Source organism: Geotrypetes seraphini, chromosome 1, assembly GCF_902459505.1.
Source record: "Geotrypetes seraphini chromosome 1, aGeoSer1.1, whole genome shotgun sequence".
In the NCBI taxonomy this organism is placed as follows: domain Eukaryota; kingdom Metazoa; phylum Chordata; class Amphibia; order Gymnophiona; family Dermophiidae; genus Geotrypetes; species Geotrypetes seraphini.
In genome coordinates, this window is record NC_047084.1 from 391,646,301 (window position 1) to 391,665,968 (window position 19,668).

The 19,668-nt window shown below is 45.0% G+C and overlaps 1 protein-coding gene across 3 annotated transcripts in view; it reads left to right on the forward strand.

The window, feature by feature from the left end:
* FBXO10 (F-box protein 10) overlaps window positions 1-19,668 on the forward strand; it is a 302,591-nt gene that overhangs the window by 273,078 nt on the left and 9,845 nt on the right. For all 3 annotated transcript variants that reach the window (XM_033917276.1, XM_033917274.1, XM_033917277.1), the window contains one exon: window positions 15,323-15,504. In XM_033917276.1, coding sequence (XP_033773167.1) covers window positions 15,323-15,504 — 182 coding nt within the window. The remainder of the gene's footprint in view (window positions 1-15,322; window positions 15,505-19,668) is intronic.

Sequence of the window (19,668 nt, forward strand, 5' to 3'; positions counted from 1 at the left end):
ATGTCAAATTTTTGTTGCAGTCGTGAAAACTCAAGCAGCTTTCCGTCTGATACTACATCATCTAAAGTACGTATGCCCGCCTTCATCCAGTGTTTCTAGATGACCTTAAACCCACCAATCTGAATATTGGGGACTGAGAAGTGGATTTATGAATTGAAATATCTGATAAATTGGTAATAAATTTTAAAGTCTTCCAAGTGTCCATTAAAATTATATTGTCCTTATACAACCTAGGCATCTTGATACTCAAAACATGACACAATCTCAGTGGAGACAGGAGTTGCCATTCCAACCTTAACCAGTCTGTAAGATTTTCCATGAGCTCGGGGAGGATCCCTGACACATTATATAGGCTTGATGGTACCTATAAAAATTTGGAAAATTTACCCCACCCTCCACAATTGGCTTTTGTAAGGATACTAAAGCAATTTTTGCTGTTTTCTCCAGCCAAATACATTTTGTAAGAATACTATTTAATTTTTTGTAAAAGGTCCCCTGTAAAAACACTGGTAACAAACCACAGGCAAAAATCATCATTTTCACAGTCTGAACTCTCCCCCATGAAGACAGATGTAATGGGTTCCATTGCTCACACATTTCTGTGACCTTTAGCAATAAGGATTTTTCATTTACTTTCATCGTTTCTTCCAGCGTTTTGTAAATCCAAATTCCTAAATACTTTATATCCTCTTCCTTCCAAAGAAAGGGGAATAAATCAAACGATCCTTTTTGACAATGTACATTAATCGGAAGAATCTCTGATTTACTCCAATTTATTTTATATCCTGAAAATTTTCCAAATCTTTCAGTTAAATCTAGTAAATGTGGAATGGTTGTTTCAGGATTCCTCAAATGAAGCAATATGTCATCTGTATAAGCAGAGACCTTGTATTCCTGACCTGCGTAAGAAATACCCTGGATCTCCTTTGCCTGTTGAATAGCTAATAACAAGAGTTCAAAAACAATATCAAACAGCAAAGGAGATAACGGACATCCTTGCCTAATTCCCCTCTCCTAAAAAGTATTATTTATATATATAATCTGGCAGAAGGGGAACTATACAAGGTTTGAATCATTTGTATAAATCCAGAACCAATACCAAACCAATCCATTGCTTGATACATAAATGTCCATTTCACCCGATCAAAGGGCTTCTCTGCATCCAAGGATACAGAGAAGGCCAGATCTTTCATAGCTATTGCTAAATTTAACATGTGAAAAACCAGCCTGGTGTTATTTGAAGAATGTCTTTGAACAACAAACCCCGTTTGGTGCATACCAATAATATAAGGGAGAGCCTTGGCCAAGCGCAAAGCCAATAACTTAGCCAACAGTTTGCCATCTACATTTGAAACCAACATAGGATCTTTATTTGGCTTCGGCAAAACAATAGTTAGAGATTCTGCCATACTACCTGTAACGCAACCTTTAGTCAGTTGAACCTGATATAAATTTAATAGATGAGGTAATAGGGTACTTTGAAATGATTTGTAAAACTCTACAGTGAAACCATCACTTTTGAAAATTGAGGCTCTGTTATTCTTGTTGCCAATGCTCTCTGACCAGCAGGATCTTCACAGTCCCGGACCCGATCCTGAGAGAGGTCAGCGTGGGAGCCCTGCTCCGCCCCTCTCCTGCCCAGCAAGGGAGCCATTTAAATTCTTAGCGCGAACGGCGCACAGCCTCAATCGGGCCCCTTACCAGACACCAGCAGGATCTTCACAGTCCCGGACCCGATCCTGAGAGAGGTCAGCGTGGGAGCCCTGCTCCGCCCCTCTCCTGCCCAGCAAGGGAGCCATTTAAATTCTTAGCGCGAACGGCGCACAGCCTCAATCGGGCCCCTTACCAGACACCAGCAGGATCTTCACAGTCCCGGACCCGATCCTGAGAGAGGTCAGCGTGGGAGCCCTGCTCCGCCCCTCTCCTGCCCAGCAAGGGAGCCATTTAAATTCTTAGCGCGAACGGCGCACAGCCTCAATCGGGCCCCTTACCAGACACCAGCAGGATCTTCACAGTCCCGGACCCGATCCTGAGAGAGGTCAGCGTGGGAGCCCTGCTCCGCCCCTCTCCTGCCCAGCAAGGGAGCCATTTAAATTCTTAGCGCGAACGGCGCACAGCCGTTCGGCGCGCCGTCGAAGGCGCGTGACAAAGGCGCATGCGCCTTAGTGCGCGCCTTTGGGAAGCGACTGCAGGGTCGACTGCCGGAATACAGAAGCTGCCAATACCAGTTAACTCAGAGGTGAGTGAGAATAGCCACCTAACACCATCCGGAAATCACTCTAGAACACCACTACCAAAACCAAACAAACAATCACTTAGGTGACTCAACCTACAAACAGTATCTCGACCAGCCTAAATACCGAGGCCCTCCAAAGTACCAGCAAATCCCACAACAACTACTCTCTACCACTCACACAATGGATACAAGCACACCCAAACTCATCCTTGCTCTACTACTGCTATCCCTCTTCATAGACAAATGGAAAATAGCAGGATACCACATACAGCCAATCCCAATCATTACAGCACCACACAAATCCTTTCTACAAACCAGGAAACTCCAAACCCCTAGAACCTTGATCCTCTGTTCATCATCCAACCAAGTTAGCATACCCACAATCTGGGGAAAAAGACACACAACAAAAGCCAAGATAAGCTCACAAAGACCTCAGACATAAAAAAAAATACTATCAAATATAGCTCCTACCCCCATCCCCCTCACAAAAATCACATCAATAGCATGTTCATACTTAAATATACGATCGGTAAATCCAAAAACAGAACTAATCAAAGACTGGCTGATCAAAGATGACCTAGGATGCATCTTCCTTACTGAAACCTGGCTCACATCTGACACAGACCCTCACATTATTGAAATCTGTCCTAACGGATACAAAATTGAATTAGTATGCCGAGCTAATAAAAGAGGAGGAGGGCTAGCAATCATAGTAAAAAACAATTTCAACATCAAAGTCCTAGCCAAGCACTCCACCCCTCATTTAGACCTTCTAGCCTGCCAACTTTCTGACACCACCCTTACAGGAAATCTAAACTGCCTTCTATGCTACATCACCCCAGGAAAATGGAACACCACTAAACAAGATCTAGAAGAGTTCATCCTCCAGAACTCTCTTTCCTCTACAAATAATCTGATCCTTGGTGATTTAAACCTCCACCTAGAAGACCACACCTCCAAACAAGTAGTAGATATTCTATCATACCTCAATACCCTATCGTACCAGATCCTCAATCCTGAACCAACACACGAAAAAGGTCATCAACTCGATATTGCAGCATACTCATCCCCAAACCTCAACACACAAAACATCCAAATCACCAACGGCGCCTGGCAACCTACCCTATGGTCGGACCACTACAAATACAACTTCACCATCAACTGGGAGCATAACAAAAATAAACCCACTCCTCCCAAAACAAGCCTTATGATCAGACAGAAAATCGACCCCAACACATTCTGGAGCGCAGTGGACTCAGCAATAGATTCCCGCAACCCTAGTGAATTCATAAACACATGGCGGTCTCTCAGCGAATCGACCTTGAACAAACTAGCACCACTAAAAGCAAAAAATAAAATATGTAGACAATCAGACAAATGGTTTGACACCGAACTCCTACAACTAAAAAGGAAATGTAGACAACTAGAAAGGGCATGGATAAAACAGAAACAAGATAACACTAAAACAGAATGGAAAATCCAAATCAAGCAATACAAAATCAAACTGAAGGAAAAACGCAAAGACTACTACTCTAACCTTATAGGCACCGACAAACCAGACACAAAAAAACTTTTCAACCTAGTAAGAAACCTCACCGACACCAAACCATGTCTAGCCACCCAGGGAAACCTAACACCTACAGCCTCTCAATTAGCAGATCACTTCAAAAATAAAATCATCTCAATCAGAACAACATTCAATAACTCACAAAACAACATAGACGAGATTCTAACAAAACCCACAACAGATGAAGCCATATCAGCAGACAGGTCCTGAACCGACTTCCCTACAACCCAGTGGTCTGAATTGGACAGGCTCTACAAAAAATACTGCAAATCCTCATGTGATCTGAACAACTGCCCACCATACCTACTAGCAACAGCTTCCACCAACTTCAAAGCTAGCTACACTCTATGGCTGCAAACAACACTCAGGGAAGGCCAGTTCCCACCAGACCTCGGTGAAATCATAATTACGCCTATACTGAAAGACCCCAAAGGTCTAATAAATAATCCATCAAATTACAGACCAATCGCCTCTATCCCAACATACGTCAAAATAATAGAAGGGCTAGTAGCACAACAACTGTCCATGTACCTAGAAGCCCACAACATCCTACATCCATCCCAATCCGGATTCAGAACCAACCACAGTACAGAAACTCTCCTGGTATCTTTACTAGACATAGCTCGAAGACACCTCAGCCAAGGAAACAGACTGCTAATCATCCAATTTGATCTCTCAGCTGCATTCGATCTAGTGGACCACTCCATACTTCTCCAGATACTAGACGCAATAGGAATTTCAGGCAAAGTTCACAACTGGTTTCAAGGCTTCCTTAAAACAAGAACATACAGAGTCAAATCAAAAGACATTCTATCTGAACCATGGACCAACCCATGCGGAGTACCACAAGGCTCCCCCCTCTCTCCCACACTTTTCAACCTATTCATAGCTTCCCTAGGCACCACCCTGGACGCCCTAAAAATTACTTCTTTCAGCTATGCAGACGACATAACCATCCTCCTTCCATTCGACATCCACAACCCAATCTCCACAGGACACCTGAAAACCACATTGGAAACAGTAGAAAAATGGATGACAAATCATAAGTTGAAGCTGAACTCGGACAAAACTAAATTCCTACTACTAGAGAAGGACAAAAAACCATCCCTAACTGAACTGGAAGTAAACTCAATCAAGTACCCAATACAGAGCTCCCTCAAAATCCTAGGTATACATTTAGACAGATGCTGCACAATGCAAACACAAATCCATAAAATCACCCAAAAAGCATTCTTCACAATGCGAAATCTAAGAAAAATCAGAAAATTCTTTAATAAAGACCAATTCAGGATCATTGTCCAATCCCTTGTGCTAAGTATTGTAGACTACTGCAATAGCCTTTACTTACCTTGCCCTACCAACACAATAAAAAAACTACAGACCATCCAGAACACAGCCCTCAGACTCATATACTCACTCAGCAAACACGACCACATCACCAATGCATACCTAGAATCCCACTGGCTACCAATAAAAGCAAGAACACAATTCAAACTCTACTGTCTTATTTTCAAAGTAACCCACGGCACGGCACCCAGTTACCTAAACAACCGTTTTCACTACTACCTCTCACCCAGAAGAAGGAGAACACAGAATCTTTTCACCTACCCACCTCTCAACGGTACTCGTCTTAAGAAACTTTACGACAACCTTCTGGGGACACAGGCAGCTAAAATCGACTCTGACATCTCAAAACTACTAACCAAAACAACAGACATAAAAGAGTTCCGTAAAGAAATAAAAACACTACTGTTCAAAAAATATCTCCCATCACCCTAACCACCACCCAATGAGTTCCCAATCAACGCCTTTGGAAACACCCACCTATAGCATCTCTTTGTCTGTGATCCAGAATGTACTGTAACTCTTTTACACTACACCCGAGTTAACTTGATTCAGTTGACATGTATTACCTTCTGTGATATGTATTATCTTCTGTTATATGTATTATCTTCTGTGATTTGTATTATCTTCTGTGAAATTGAAGTATCATAATCCTTTACTGTTCCTGTAACTTACTCTTATCCTGATATGTAATTCTACTGGAAATGCCCAGATATTTTCTATATTGTAATCCGCCTAGAACCGCAAGGCACAGGCGGAATAGAAATCCCTAATGTAATGTAATGTAATGTAATGTAATACAGAGGCTATTGGAGGTATCCCTAAATTTTAGAATTCTATACCAATGAGAGAGAGTTTAAGGCTGACGGTGTTATAGAAAACACCAAATCCAATTTCCCCTGCTTCCATGCAGGGCCATGTTGCCTTTTAATTGTACCCCAGTAATGATGATCCTGGAAGTAGGACAATCTATGCCTGGATAAAAGTCCCCAACGCTTCTAAACCTGGGAAAAGGAAGGAAATGTGCCAGGGGCAATATCTAGCAATTATGCTAGAATCAGACAGCCTGCCTATGCCCATTCCTGAAATACTGATCTACCCCAGCCTGGTAAAAAATTAGAATTGCCCTCCAAAAGCAGGAAAGGAAAATTGTCTGGGCTACCATCTCCATGCTTTCCAGAATGGGTCAACAAAACAAAATTGGTCTTTATAATGGGTTGCCCTGCCCTCCTAAACATGAAGCATATTTAGAAATTTAAAGGGCGAACTCCACCCATCAAGCCAACCCAGGGGGGTGGGGGAAATGCTCATTACCTGTGCAAGCTTCATGGATCCACCACATCAAGGCTGCCACGTTATACAGTCTGATAGGAACATTGAGGCCCTCTTGGAACCAATCTATAACCAGTTACATAAGAACATAAGAATAGCCTTACTGGATCAGACCAATGGTCCATCAAGCCCAGTAGCCCGTTCTCACTGTGGCCAAAACCCAAAGAGTAGCAACATTCCATGCTACCGATCCAGGGCAAGCAGAGGCTTCCCCCATGTCTTAATAACAGACTATGGACTTTTCCTACAGGAATTTGTCTTAAAACCAGCTACGCTATCCACTTTTACCACAACCCCTGGCAACATGTTCCAGAGCTTAACTATTCTCTGAATGAAAAATATTTCCTCCTATTGGTTTTAAAAGTATTTCCCTGCAATTTCGAGTGTCCCCTAGTCTTTGTAATTTGTGATGGACTGAAAAATCGATCCACTGTACTCCACTCAGGATTTTGTAGACTTCAATCATATCTCCCATCAGCCTTCTCTTTTCCAAGCTGAAGACCAATAACCTTTTTAGTTTTTCCTCATACGAGAGGAGTTCCATCCCCTTTATCATCTTGGTCACTCTTCTTTGAACCTTTTCTAGTGCCTCTATATTTTTCTTGAGATAAGGAGACCAGAACTGAACACAATGCTCCAGGTGAGGTTGCACCATAGAGCAATACAGAGGTATTATAATATCTTTAGTCTTGTTAACCATCCCTTTTTAAATAATTCCTAGCATCTTCTTTGCATTTTTGGCGACTGCCGCACATTGGGCGGAAGGTTTCATCGTATCGTCTACAATGACACCTAGATCCCTTTTTTGGGCGCTATCCTCCAAGGTGGACCCTAGAATTCGGTAACTGTGATTCGGGTTATTCCCAATATGCATCACTTTGCATTTGTCCACATTAAATTTCATCTGCCACTTGGACGCCCAGTTTTCCAATTTCCTAAGGGCTGCCTGCAATGTTTCATAATCTGCATACGTTTTAACAACTTTGAACAGTTTAGTGTCATCTGCAAATTTAATCACCTCACTCGTCGTTCCAATTTCCAGATCGTTTATAAATAAGTTAAATAGCACCGGTCCCAGTACAGATCCCTGGGACACTCCACTGTTTACTCTTCTCCATTGAGAAAAATAACCATTTAATCCTATCCCCTGTTTTCTATCTGATAACCAATTCCTAACATAGTAGATGGCGGCAGATAAAGACCCGAATGGTCCATCCAGTCTGCCCAACCTGATTCAATTTACATTTTTTACATTTTTTCTTCTTAGCTATTTCTGGGCAAGAATCCAAAGCTCTACCCGGTACTGTGCTTGGGTTCCAATTGCCGAAATCTCTATTAAGACTTACTCCAGCCCATCTACACCTCCCAGTCATTGAAGCCCTCCCCAGCCCATCCTCCACCAAACGGCCATATACAGACACAGACTGTGCAAGTCTGCCCAGTACTGGCCTTAGTTCAATATTTAATACTAGTGTTTAAGCCCGTTACATTAACGGGTGCTAGAATATATGTCTGTCTGTCTTTCTTTCTTACTTTCTGTCTCTCTTCCTGCCTGCTGTCTTTCTGTGTGTCTGTCTTTCGTTCTAATGCACTGCCTGCCTGCCTGTCTCTCCATGGCCCCCTTCTGTCTCCCCTCCCCAAAGCAAACCAAGATTGCTCCCAGGCCCCCTTTCCCTCTCCGTCCCCTCCACTTCCCTTTGCAGCAGCAGCAGCATTTCCCTCTCACCCTTCCCTGTGCACCAGCAGCATTTTCTGCCCTTCCCTGTGCAGAAGCAGCATTTCCCCCCCACACACACACTTCCCTGTGCAGAAGCAGCATTTCCCACACACACACACACTTCCCCCTTCCCAGCCGCCGTATTTAAATTGAGAGAAAAGCGCTGCACCATGCTACCGCTGGCTTCGGCGTCTTCTATTAACTGCGGCCAACCCTAGCGGAAACAGGAAGTAGTCAGAGATAGCGGGCTGCAGTGAACAGAAGATGGCAAAGCCAGCGTTAGCGCAGTGCAGTGTTTTTCTCAATTTAAATGGGGGTGAGCCGGCGAGAAGGAGGAGGCTTTGGCAGTGAGTGAGGATGGGAGAGGGGAGTCGCCGGCTGTGCTTTGCTTTCCCGATTTGTCTGGCCGCCGCATACGCACTCTGACCACGGACCTACGGATCACAGATCAGGGATCACAGATCACGCAGGTCTGAGTGCGCATGCAAGGCTAGCTTTTTATTATATGGGATTATTTTCTGATTCTAGATCCTCTGTGTTCATCACATGCTTCTTTGAACTCAGTCACCATTTTCCTCTCCACCACCTCTCTTGGGAGCGCATTCCAGGCATCCACTATCCTCTCTGTAAAGCAGACTTTCCTAAAATTGCTCTTGAATCTACCACCCCTCAACCTCAAATTATGTCCTCTGGTTTTACCATTTTCCTTTCTCTGGAAAAGATTTTGTTCTACGTTAATACCCTTCAAGTATTTGAACATCTGAATCATATCTCCCCTGTCCCTCTTTTCCTCTAGGGCAGGGGTGCCCACACTTTATGGGCTTGCGAGCTACTTTTATAATGACTAAGTCAAAATGATCTACCAACAATAAAATTTAAAAAAAACACAAAGCACACTGAAAGGCAGAGAAAATGTTAATTATTCATATTCCGGGTTTTTTCAAAGAGGTCACCTCAGTAACAAAATACAAAAATAGACAAATACATCCCCTCCCTTTTTACTAAACCACAATAGTAGGTTTTAGCACAAGGAGTTACGCTGAATGCCTCATGCTGCTCTCAATGCTCATAGGCTCCTTGCGCTAAAAAACGATATTGTGGTTTAGTAAAAGGGAGCCATAGTGCAAAATATAGACAGCAGATATAAATTCTCAAAACCGACACATTTTGATCACTAAATTGAAAATAAAATCATTTTTCCTACCTTTGCTGTTTGGTGATTTCATGAGTCTCTGGTTGCACTTTCTTCTTCTGACTGTGCTCCAATCTTTCTTCCTTTCTTTCAGCCTCCTGTATGTTTCCTCTCCTCCAGACCTCATTCTCTCCTCCAACTTTTTCTTTCTGTCTCCCTGTTCCCCTTTCTTTCTGTCTCCTTGTCTGCCCCCTTTCTTTCTTTCTCCGTGCCCTCCCCCAAGCCACTCGGTTTGCTGCCACCACCATCGGGGAACAGCCCCCAAGCCACCGCCGTCCCAAGCTTTCCCTGCAGAAGCGTCGCGCTGACCAGCATTCTGCTCCCTGATGTCAATTCTGACATAGGAGAGGAAGTTCCGGGCCAACAAGGCATTTCTCCTCATTCCATCCAGCCTGAGCCCCATCTCTCCTTGATCCAGCATTTCCCTTCTGTGTCTGTCAGAATTACCATTCCACCTATTTTCCAGCATCACCCTTCTTTGTGTCCATCTCACCTATATCCCTATCTCACCACTTTTTCAGAATCTTCATTTGTCTCTGTCCTTGTCTTTATCCCATGTTCACCATTTGCCCTTTCAATGTCTTTATCTCCCCCCACACGCACTTTTTCAGCATTACTTCTATGTCTCTATTTCACCTCCTCTTCATGTCCCCTCTGTATCTCTATCCTTATTCAGTAGGTCCTGCTTACTCTTTCTCTTCTTTGTGTCACTATCTCCATTTTCAGCTTTCCCCCCTTTTCCTTTGTTAATGCACCCTGTAGCCAGAATCTTTCCACCCTCCCTCCACTCCGGCCCAACCCAGTATGAAATATTTCCTTTTGTTTCCCTCCCCTCTCTTTCTCTCTCTCTTCTGCTCCCTCACCCACGAGTCCTGCATCTGGCCCTCTCCCTTCTACCTGCACCTGGCAAAAAAACCCTGCTCCGCGGCTCTCTTAAGCAACTCGTCAGCAGCGGTGATAAAACAAGTTGCCGACATCGAGGCCTTCCCTCTACGAGTCCCGCCTTTGTGATAAAAGGAGTTGAAACAAGCGGGACTCGCAGAGGGTAGGCCCCGACGTCAGAAGCTTGTGTCGATCGCTGCTGCTGAGTTGCCGAAGAGAGCCGCGGAGCAGGGGGTGTGGCCGGAAGCAGGTAGAAGGGAGAGGGAGATAGGAAGGCTGTAGAAGCTCCGGAGCATGACACCGACCCCGGACAGGATGATTTCTCTTTTTCAGGCTGCTGCTGCTGCTGTCGCCACGCCACCACGCCCCCCCCCCCCCCCACCCCGAAATGACAAAAACAGCCTAATGCTCGGCGTCTTTGACGTCGGGGAGAGGAAGGCTGATAGGCCCGGTAGATCGGGACGGCAACACGAGTCTATCTCAGAGCCCGGGATGGGCTCTGGGATCGACTCAAGTTGCCTTCCTGAACTACCGGTCGATCGCGATCGACGCGTTGGGCACCCCTGCTCTAGGGTATACATATTCAGGGCTTTCAGTCTCTCCTCATATGTCTTCTGGCGCAAGCCTCCTATCATTTTCGTCACCCTCCTCTGGACCGCTTCAAGTCTTCTTACATCCGTCGACAAATACGGTCTCCAAAACTGAACACAATACTCCAAGTGGGGCCTCACCAATGACCTGTACAGGGGCATCAACACCTTCTTCCTTCTACTGGCTACACCTCTCTTTAAACAGCCCAGCATCCTTCTGGCAGCAGCCACCGCCTTGTCACACTGTTTTTTCATCTTTAGATCTTTGGACACTATCACCCCAAGGTCCCTCTCCCCATCCGTGTATATCAGCTTCTCACCTCCCAGCATATACTGTTCCTTCCGATTATTAATCCCCAAATGCATTACTCTGCATTGAATTTTAGTTGCCAGGCATTAGACCCCCGCTAACTTTTGCAGATCCTTTTTCGTTTTTTCCACTCCCGCTTTGGTGTCTACTCTGTTACAAATCTTGGTATCATCTGCAAAAAGGCACACTTTTCCTTCTAACCCTTCAGCAATGTCACTCACAAACATATTGAACAGGATCGGCCCCAGCACCGAACCCTGAGGAACTCCACTACTCACCTTTCCTTCCTCCGAGCGACTTCCATTAACCACCACCCTCTGGCGTCTGTCCAACAGCCAGTTTCTAACCCAGTTCACCATTTTGGGTCCTAACTTCAGCCCTTCAAGTTTGTTCAGCAGCCTCCTATGAGGAACCGTATCAAAGGCTTTGGTGAAATCTAAGTAAATTACATCTAGCATATGTCCTTAATCCAGCTCTCTGGTCATCCAATCAAAAAATTCAATCAGGTTCATTTGGCACGATTTACCTTTTGTAAAGCCATGTTGCCTCGGATCCTGTAACCCATTAGATTCAAGGAAGTACACTATCCTTTCTTTCAGCAACACATCCATTATTTTTCCAACAACCGAAGTGAGGCTCACTGGCCTGTAGTTTCCTGCTTCATCCCTGTGACCACTTTGGTGAATAGGGACCACATCCGCTCTCTTCCAATCTCCAGGAACCACTCCTGTCTCCAGAGATTTGTTGAACAAGTCTTTAATAAGACTCGCCAGAACCTCTCTGAGCTCCCTTAGTATTCTGGGATGGATCCCGTCTGGTCCCATCGCTTTGTCCACCTTCAGTTTTTCAAGTTGCTCATAAACACTCTCCTCCGTGAACGGTGCAAGATCTACTCCATTTTCTCGTGAAACTTTTCCAGACAATCTCGGTCCTTCTCCAGGATTTTCTTTTGTGAACACAGAACAGAAGTATTTGTTTAGCACATTTGCTTTTTCCTCATCACTCTCCACATATCGGTCCCCAGCATTTTTTAATTTAGCAATTCTATTTTTCATCTTCCTCCTTTCACTAATATATCTGAAAAAAATTTTGTCTCCCTTTTTTACATTTTTAGCCATTTGTTCTTCCGCCTGTGCTTTCGCCAGACGTATCTCTCTCTTGGCTTCTTTCAGTTTCACCCTGTAGTCCTTTCTGTACTCCTCTTCTTGGGGTTTTTTTTTTATATTTTACGAACGCCAACTCTTTCGCCTTTATTTTCTCCACCACTAGTTTGGAGAACCATATCGGCTTCCTTTTTCTCTTGTTTTTATTTATTTTCTTCACATAAAGGTCCGTAGCCATTTTTATCGCTCCTTTCAGCTTAGACCACTGTCTTTCCACTTCTCTTATGTCCTCCCATCCTAACAGCTCTTTCTTCAGGTACTCTCCCATTGCATTAAAGTCCGTACATTTGAAATCTAGGACTTTAAGTATCATGCGGCCACTCTCCACTTTAGCCGTTATATCAAACCAAACCGTTTGATAATCGCTACTTCCCAAGTGAGCACCCACTCAAATATTAGAGATACTATCTCCATTTGTGAGGACCAGATCCAATATCGCTTTTTCCATCGTGGGTTCCGTCACCATTTGTCTGAGCAGAGCCTCTTGAAAGGCATCCACAATCTCCCTACTTCTTTCCGATTCCGCAGACGGAACATTCCAGTCCGCATCTGGCAGGTTGAAATCTCCCAACTGCAGCACCTCCTCTTTCCTTCCAAACTTTTGGATATCCACAATCAGATCCTTATCAATTTGCTGCGATTGAGTCGGAGGTCTGTAGACTTCACCCACGTAGATAGAAGTTCCATCTTCTCTTTTCAGAGCAATCCATATCGTTTCTTCCTCTCCCCAGGTCCCTTGCATTTTAGTCGCTTGAATATTGATCTTTACATAGAGAGCTACTCCTCCACCTTTTTGACCACCTCTGTCCTTCCTAAAAAGACAACTGAACATATCCACAACTGAAGTTTGCTAACTATCCTATGACTCTTTAATTTTTTCAGGAGCCTCTGATGAGGACTGAAAGGACACATATATCTTATAAGTCTTCTGTATCTGTCTGTGCTGGGGGGGCTCAAACACAGACAGTGTTTGTGTTTATTCTGTTGATGTTCTAAGACAAGGACACTTAATCTTGTTAATGAAGTTAGCTGCCTGAGACAATGGAGGTTCGACCCCCCCCCCCCCCACTGTTATGTACCGGTTGAGAGAGATAAGGGAAGCTTTAGCACCTTTAGATTTAGACAATGAAGCACATATCCTGCTCACCCACCCACCCCCCATTTCTTGTCCAACCCCCTTTTCTTGTGTTGGTTACCACTGACCTTGTAAAAAAGTATAAAAATGGATGTAAACTAATAAAGTACAGGCAATTTCTTTGGGACTTCTGTGAATCCTTCCTTCCTAAGGGAATTGCCTCCAGATATCTGAACAGGTGACAGGGTGTGTGCAGGGTGGTTTCGGGACCAAGAAATGGACCCTGTTCGTTTCAAGGACCTTTTTCAAAAGCTTTTTCCACATGTGTATTCACACCTTCAAAGAAGTCAAGCAAATTGATGAGGCAAGATCTCCCTCGGCTGAACCTGTGCTAACTTTGTCTTATTAAATCATTAGTGTTTAAGCCCGTTACATTAACGGGTGCTAGAATAGATATGTAGACTTTGAGCATAATGGAGCGCTGAGGCCTTTCTGTTTCTCTCCATGGCCCCCTATCTGTCTTTATTTCTGTCTCTCTCCATGGCCCCCTGTCTATCTTTCTTTCTTTCTCTCTCCATGGCCCCCTGCCTGTCTTTCTGTCTCTCCATGGCCCCCTGCCTGCCTTTCTGTCTCTCTCCATGGCCCCCTGCCTTCCTGCCTGTCTTTCTGTCTCTCTCCGTGGCCGCCTACCTGTCTCTCTCCGTAGCCCCATGCCTGCCTACCTTTCTGTCTCTCTCCGTGGCCTCCTGCCTTCCTGCCTGTCTTTCTGTCTCTCTCCGTGGCCCCCTGCCTGTCTTTGTCTCTCTCCCTGGCCCTCTAGCCTCCGCTGCAGATTTAAGCCATTGCCGCTGACGCCGATGTTGATATCGTGTTCTGAGATGCTTTTATGTTTGGTGAATGTTTGGTGAAGGCGGCCGGGAACGGGAAAGATGTGCTGAGCTAGTGGTGCGGGGCAGCTGTGGCTGCTGTGCAGGATAGGTAAGCGTAGAGCCAGGCGCAGCTCCTCACAGGCCACTTCTGGGGGAGCTGAAGAGGTTTTGTGGGACAACGTAGCCCCGGAGTGGGCCTCAGGACCTCAGGGGGGGGAAGACTGGTAGAAACCGTCCGCCTTATTTTTGTGCCCTCTTTCTCATGCGGGTAAACGAGGGGAAGGACGGAGCTGAAGACAGACTTTTCCGGGTTGTCTGTTCGCCTGTGAAAAGGCTTTTAGGATCGCATAGTTTTGGCTTCCCCAGCGCTTCCCTGCTTGGCAGTGTATTGTGCATGTGGAGGCATGGACAGAGTTTGAAGTGCGCAAGTGCACTAAGGATTTTATTATAGCGGATGTTTGTCTATGTGTTCCACAATTTTATTTTTTATAATTGTTTGCACCATTTTGCCTGGTACTGAAGTGAGGCTTACCAGTCTGTAATTTCCCGGATGCTTTAGCCCTCCAAAGATATCGAGTAATCAGGGAGCAAACCTCATCTTACCTCTGCAGGACAGCCAAAGGGGCATAGTTTGTAACGGATATAATAATTTGGGCAACATAATCATTTTTACAAAGAGACCCTGCCAAGCGGCAAACAAATTACCTATGTTGTCCAGGTGACACACTACATTAGTCTGATAGAGTACAGTAGAGTTAGTACTGAGATAGATTCCTAGATATAGGTTTCACCAAAGGAGGAATAGGCATGAGCGCATGCTCTTCCTGGAATCTTTTTTTCTGTCTCAAGAGGTTTACGGGAAACCTAGTAAACATGGGTAGTGGTTCTTGCATGGGGGGAGGGCAGTTTTCTGTTTTATATTGATGCAGTTGTGAGGGAATGGGAGGCAAGAATAAAACAATATAATCAAAGGAATGATTTAAGTAAGTCTTTCAGATAAGTATATTCACCTTCTCTCAAGTATTTATTTATTTTTTTATTTCAGATAACCAAAAACAGGATCCAATCCTGTCATGATTATGGGATTACTCTTCTTGACCAAACCAAGGGACTGGTGCAGGAGAACCTTATTTTTCAAGGGAAGTCAGGAAAGAGCATATTGCAGCAGGTGTCAAATATAGAAGACTGCATTGTTCAGCACAACAAGCTTCTGGACTACAAAAAGAAGTAAATATAGATATAGCCTTGTGTGTACATGCATGTGTAAATGCATATAAGGAGACAGAGAGGGGTGGGAATGAAAACAAGGTCAATATTCAGCTTAATAGCTAACACACAACTTTAAATGAGAAATTACAGTATCAGACTAAAGTTATACCGATATTCAGTTTAAGTGTCAACAAATAATTTATTTGTTTAACGTTATTCCTGCTATTCTTGAATTTCCAATTTGAACATTGTTAGATGGAGTGCAGCTGAATTTCACCACATATCCCTCTGATATTCAGCCAGCGGCGGTCAGCATTTTTTAAAAATGCTGCTCGTCACCAGCTAAATTATGCCCTGATATTCATTGCTGGGCCATGTCCAGGCACCCGCACTAAATCGGGAAATAATTCTGTGTGGCCTGTTTGCCTGGAGCTTATGCATGCCCAGCTGATATTCAGCTGGGGCCACATAAGAATTAAATAGGCCCCAGCTGAATGTGACTGGCCAGAGCCCGCAAAAGTAGTTGTTTTGGTTTTTTAAATCTCCTATATCCCCTTCTGCCCTCCCAACAATGCCCCCTCTCTCCTCCCCCATGTTTGTGACAAAAACCCTGCCTTACCCCCTCCCTGTATGTTGCCCCCCCTCCCCGGCCTACCTGCATACCTGGTGATCCAGCAGTGGTCTTTGAGGGCCGGAGCAAAGTCCCCTCACTCTTGCCCCCTTGCAGCTGCTCTTCAAAATGGCTGCTCTGGCCTCTTACAGATACTTGGGGTACTACAAAAAGTACCGCCAGAGGTTGCAGCATCCATTTTAACTTAAGAACATAAGAATTGCCACTGCTGAGTCAGACCAGTGGTCCATCATGTCCAGTAGTCCATTCACGCGGCGGCCTCTGGTCTAAGACCAACCCCCTTACTGAGACTAGCCCTACCAGCGCATGTTCTTGTTCAGCAGAAACTTGTCTAACTTTGTCTTGAATCCTTGGAGGGTGTTTTCCCCTATAACAGCCTCTGAAAGAGCATTCCAGCTTTCCACTACTCTCTGGGTGAAGAAGAACTTCCTTACGTTTGTACGGAATCTATGCCCCTTCAACTTCAGAGAGTGCCCTCGTGTTCTCCCTACCTTGGAGAGGGTGAACAACCTGTCCTTATCTACTAAGTCTATCCCCTTCAGTACCTTGAATGTTTCGATCATGTCCCCTCTCAATCTCCTCTGTTCGAGGGAGAAGATGCCCAGTTTCTCTAATCTTTCACTGTACGGCAGCTCCTCCAGCCCCTTAACCATCTTAGTCGCTCTTCTCTGGACCCTTTCGAGTAGTACCGTGTCCTTCTTCATGTACTGCGACCAGTGCTGGACGCAGTACTTCAGGTGAGGGCGAACCATGGCCCGGTACAGTGGCATGATAATCTTCTCTGATCTGTTCGTGATCCCCTTCTTTATCATTCCTAGCATTCTGTTTGCCCTTTTTGCTGCCGCCGCACATTGTGTGAATGGCTTCATCAACTTGTCAATCAGAACTCCCAAGTCCCTTTCCTGGGAGGTCTCTCCAAGTACCGCCCCGGACATCCTGTATTTGTGCATGAGATTTTTGTTACCGACATGCATCATTTTACACTTATCCACATTGAACCTCATCTGCCATGTCGATGCCCATTCCTCGAGCTTGATTATGTCACGTTGCAGATCTTCGCAATCCCCCTGCGTCTTTACTACTCTGAATAACTTCGTATCATCAGCAAATTTAATCACCTCGCTCGTCGTACCTATGTCCAGATCATTTAAAAAAGATGTTAAAGAGCACTGGTCCAAGCACCGAGCCCTGCGGCACCCCACTGGTGACGCTCTTCCAGTCCAAGTATTGTCCATTTAACCCCACTCTGTTTCCTATGCTCCAGCCAGTTTTTAATCCACGTGTTCCATGGCTTGCAATTTTCCGAAGTAGTATTTCATGTGGAACCTTGTTGAACGCCTTCTGAAAATCCAGATATTCAATGTCAACCAGATCACCCTTGTCTATCTGTCTGTTTACTCCCTCAAAGAAGTGCAGCAAGTTCGTCAAAGACGATCTGCCTTTGCTAAAACCATGCTGACTGGTCGTCATCAGCCCATGTCCATCAAGGTGATCAATGATGCTGTCCTTTATCAGTGACTCTACCATCTTTCCCGGTACCAAGGTCAGACTCACCAGTCTGTAGTTCCCCAGATCTCCCCTCGAACCTTTCTTGAAGATCAGTGTAACATTCGCCACCCTCCAGGCTTCCGGAACCTTTCCCGATTTGATCGACAGATTGGCTATTAGTTGAAGCAGTTCAGCTATGGTCCCTTTCAGTTCCTTGATGACCCTCAGATGAATGCCATCCAGTCCCGGGGATTTATCGCTCTTAAGCCTATCAATCTGCCTACATACCTCCTCTAGACTGACCGTCAAACCTGTCAGCTTTCCGTCTTCGTTTCCAGCATATAGCCTGATGGGTTCCGGTATGCTGTGTACATCTTCGGTAAATACAGATGCAAAAATGTGTTCAGTTTGTCAGCGATTGCTTTGTCCTCCTTTAGCGCTCTCTTTATTCCATGGTCATCCAACGGTCCCACCATTTCCTTTGCGGGTCATTTCCCCTTAATATATCGAAAGAACGGCTTGAAGTTCTTCACCTCCTTGGCTATTTTTTCCTCGTAGTCTCTTTTGGCCCCTTTTACCGCCTTATGGCACCTGCGTTGATGTTGTTTGTGCTTGTTCCAGTTTTTATCCGTTTTTGACCTTTTCCATTCCTTAAATGAAGTTTTCTTGTCTCTGATCGCTTCCTTCACCTCTACAGTGAGCCACGCCGGTTCTTTGTTCTTTTTCCTCTTGGATCTCTTGTTGATACGCGGTATATATAGATTTTGCGCCTCAGTGACTGTGTCCTTAAAAAGGGACCAAGCTTGCTCTAATGTTTTTACATTGCTTATCCTCTTCTTAATCTTCTTCCTTACCATGAGTCTCATCCCTTCGTAATTCCCTTTTCGGAAGTTCAGTGCCATGGCTGTCGTTTTGGACCGATGTTTCTCACTTGCGTCCGGATCAAAGCGGATCATATTGTGATCACTGCTTCCCAGCGTTCCTTCTACTTCTACATCTTGTGCTGGTCCTCGCAGGCCTTTTAGAATTAAGTCCAGAATTGCATTTCCTCTAGTATTTTCCTTGACAAGTTGTTCCAGGAAGCAATCGCCTACAGCATCCAATAACTTGGTCTCTCTAATGCAGCCTGAGGTGCCTAGGTTCCAGTCTATTCCCGGATAGTTGAAGTCACCCATGATAACTGTGTTGCTTCCCTTGTAGTTGCGTTTAATCTTGTCTGTCATTTCTCCATCAGTTTCTTTGGACTGCCCTGGGGGTCGGTAGTAGATGCCGATCTTCGTTTCCAGGCCATTTGTTCCTGGAATTTTGACCCAGTTGTGGCGTGTTCTCTCCAGCAGATTCAATTTCCTCTTTGACGTATATGGCAACGCACCCACCTTTTTGAGCCACTCTGTCTCTGCGGTATAGTTTGTATCCCAGTAGCACAGTGTCCCTGACGTTTTCCTCAGTCCACCATGTTTCCGTGATGCCTATGATGTCAACGTTATCTTTTTGTGCTATGGCTTCTAATTCACCCATCTTATTTGTAAGGCTACTTGCGTTTGTGTACATACACTTGAGTTTGCAGCTTTTTCCTTTCTTGCATTTCCTTCCCTCTTATATCCTTTTCGATCTCTCTTGCCTGTAATCCGGTGAGTCTTTCCCTCTATCTTCTTGCAGGGTATCCTCTGGGTATACCGGTTCCCGAACCATCGACTCTCTCTCTCTGTCGACTGTCGGCTTTCCCCTTCTTCCTAATTTAAAAACTTGTCCACTTCTCTCTTGATGTTGCTTACAAGTAGCCTCGTTCCGTCTCTGCTGAGGTGGAGTTCATCCTTCCTGTAGAGCTTGCTCTTCCCCCAGAACGTTGTCCAGTTGCGCACAAAGTGGAATCCTTCTTCCTCACACCAGCGCCGCATCCACGCGTTGACTGCTTGCAGCTCTATCTGCCTCTTCTCATCTGCCCTGGGTACCTGAAGGATCTCCGAGAATGCTATCCTCTGCGTTCTGGTCTTCAGCTTCCTTCCTAGCATCCGGAACTGGTCCTTCAGTACTTCCCTGTTGTAGCTCCTATTGCTCACGTT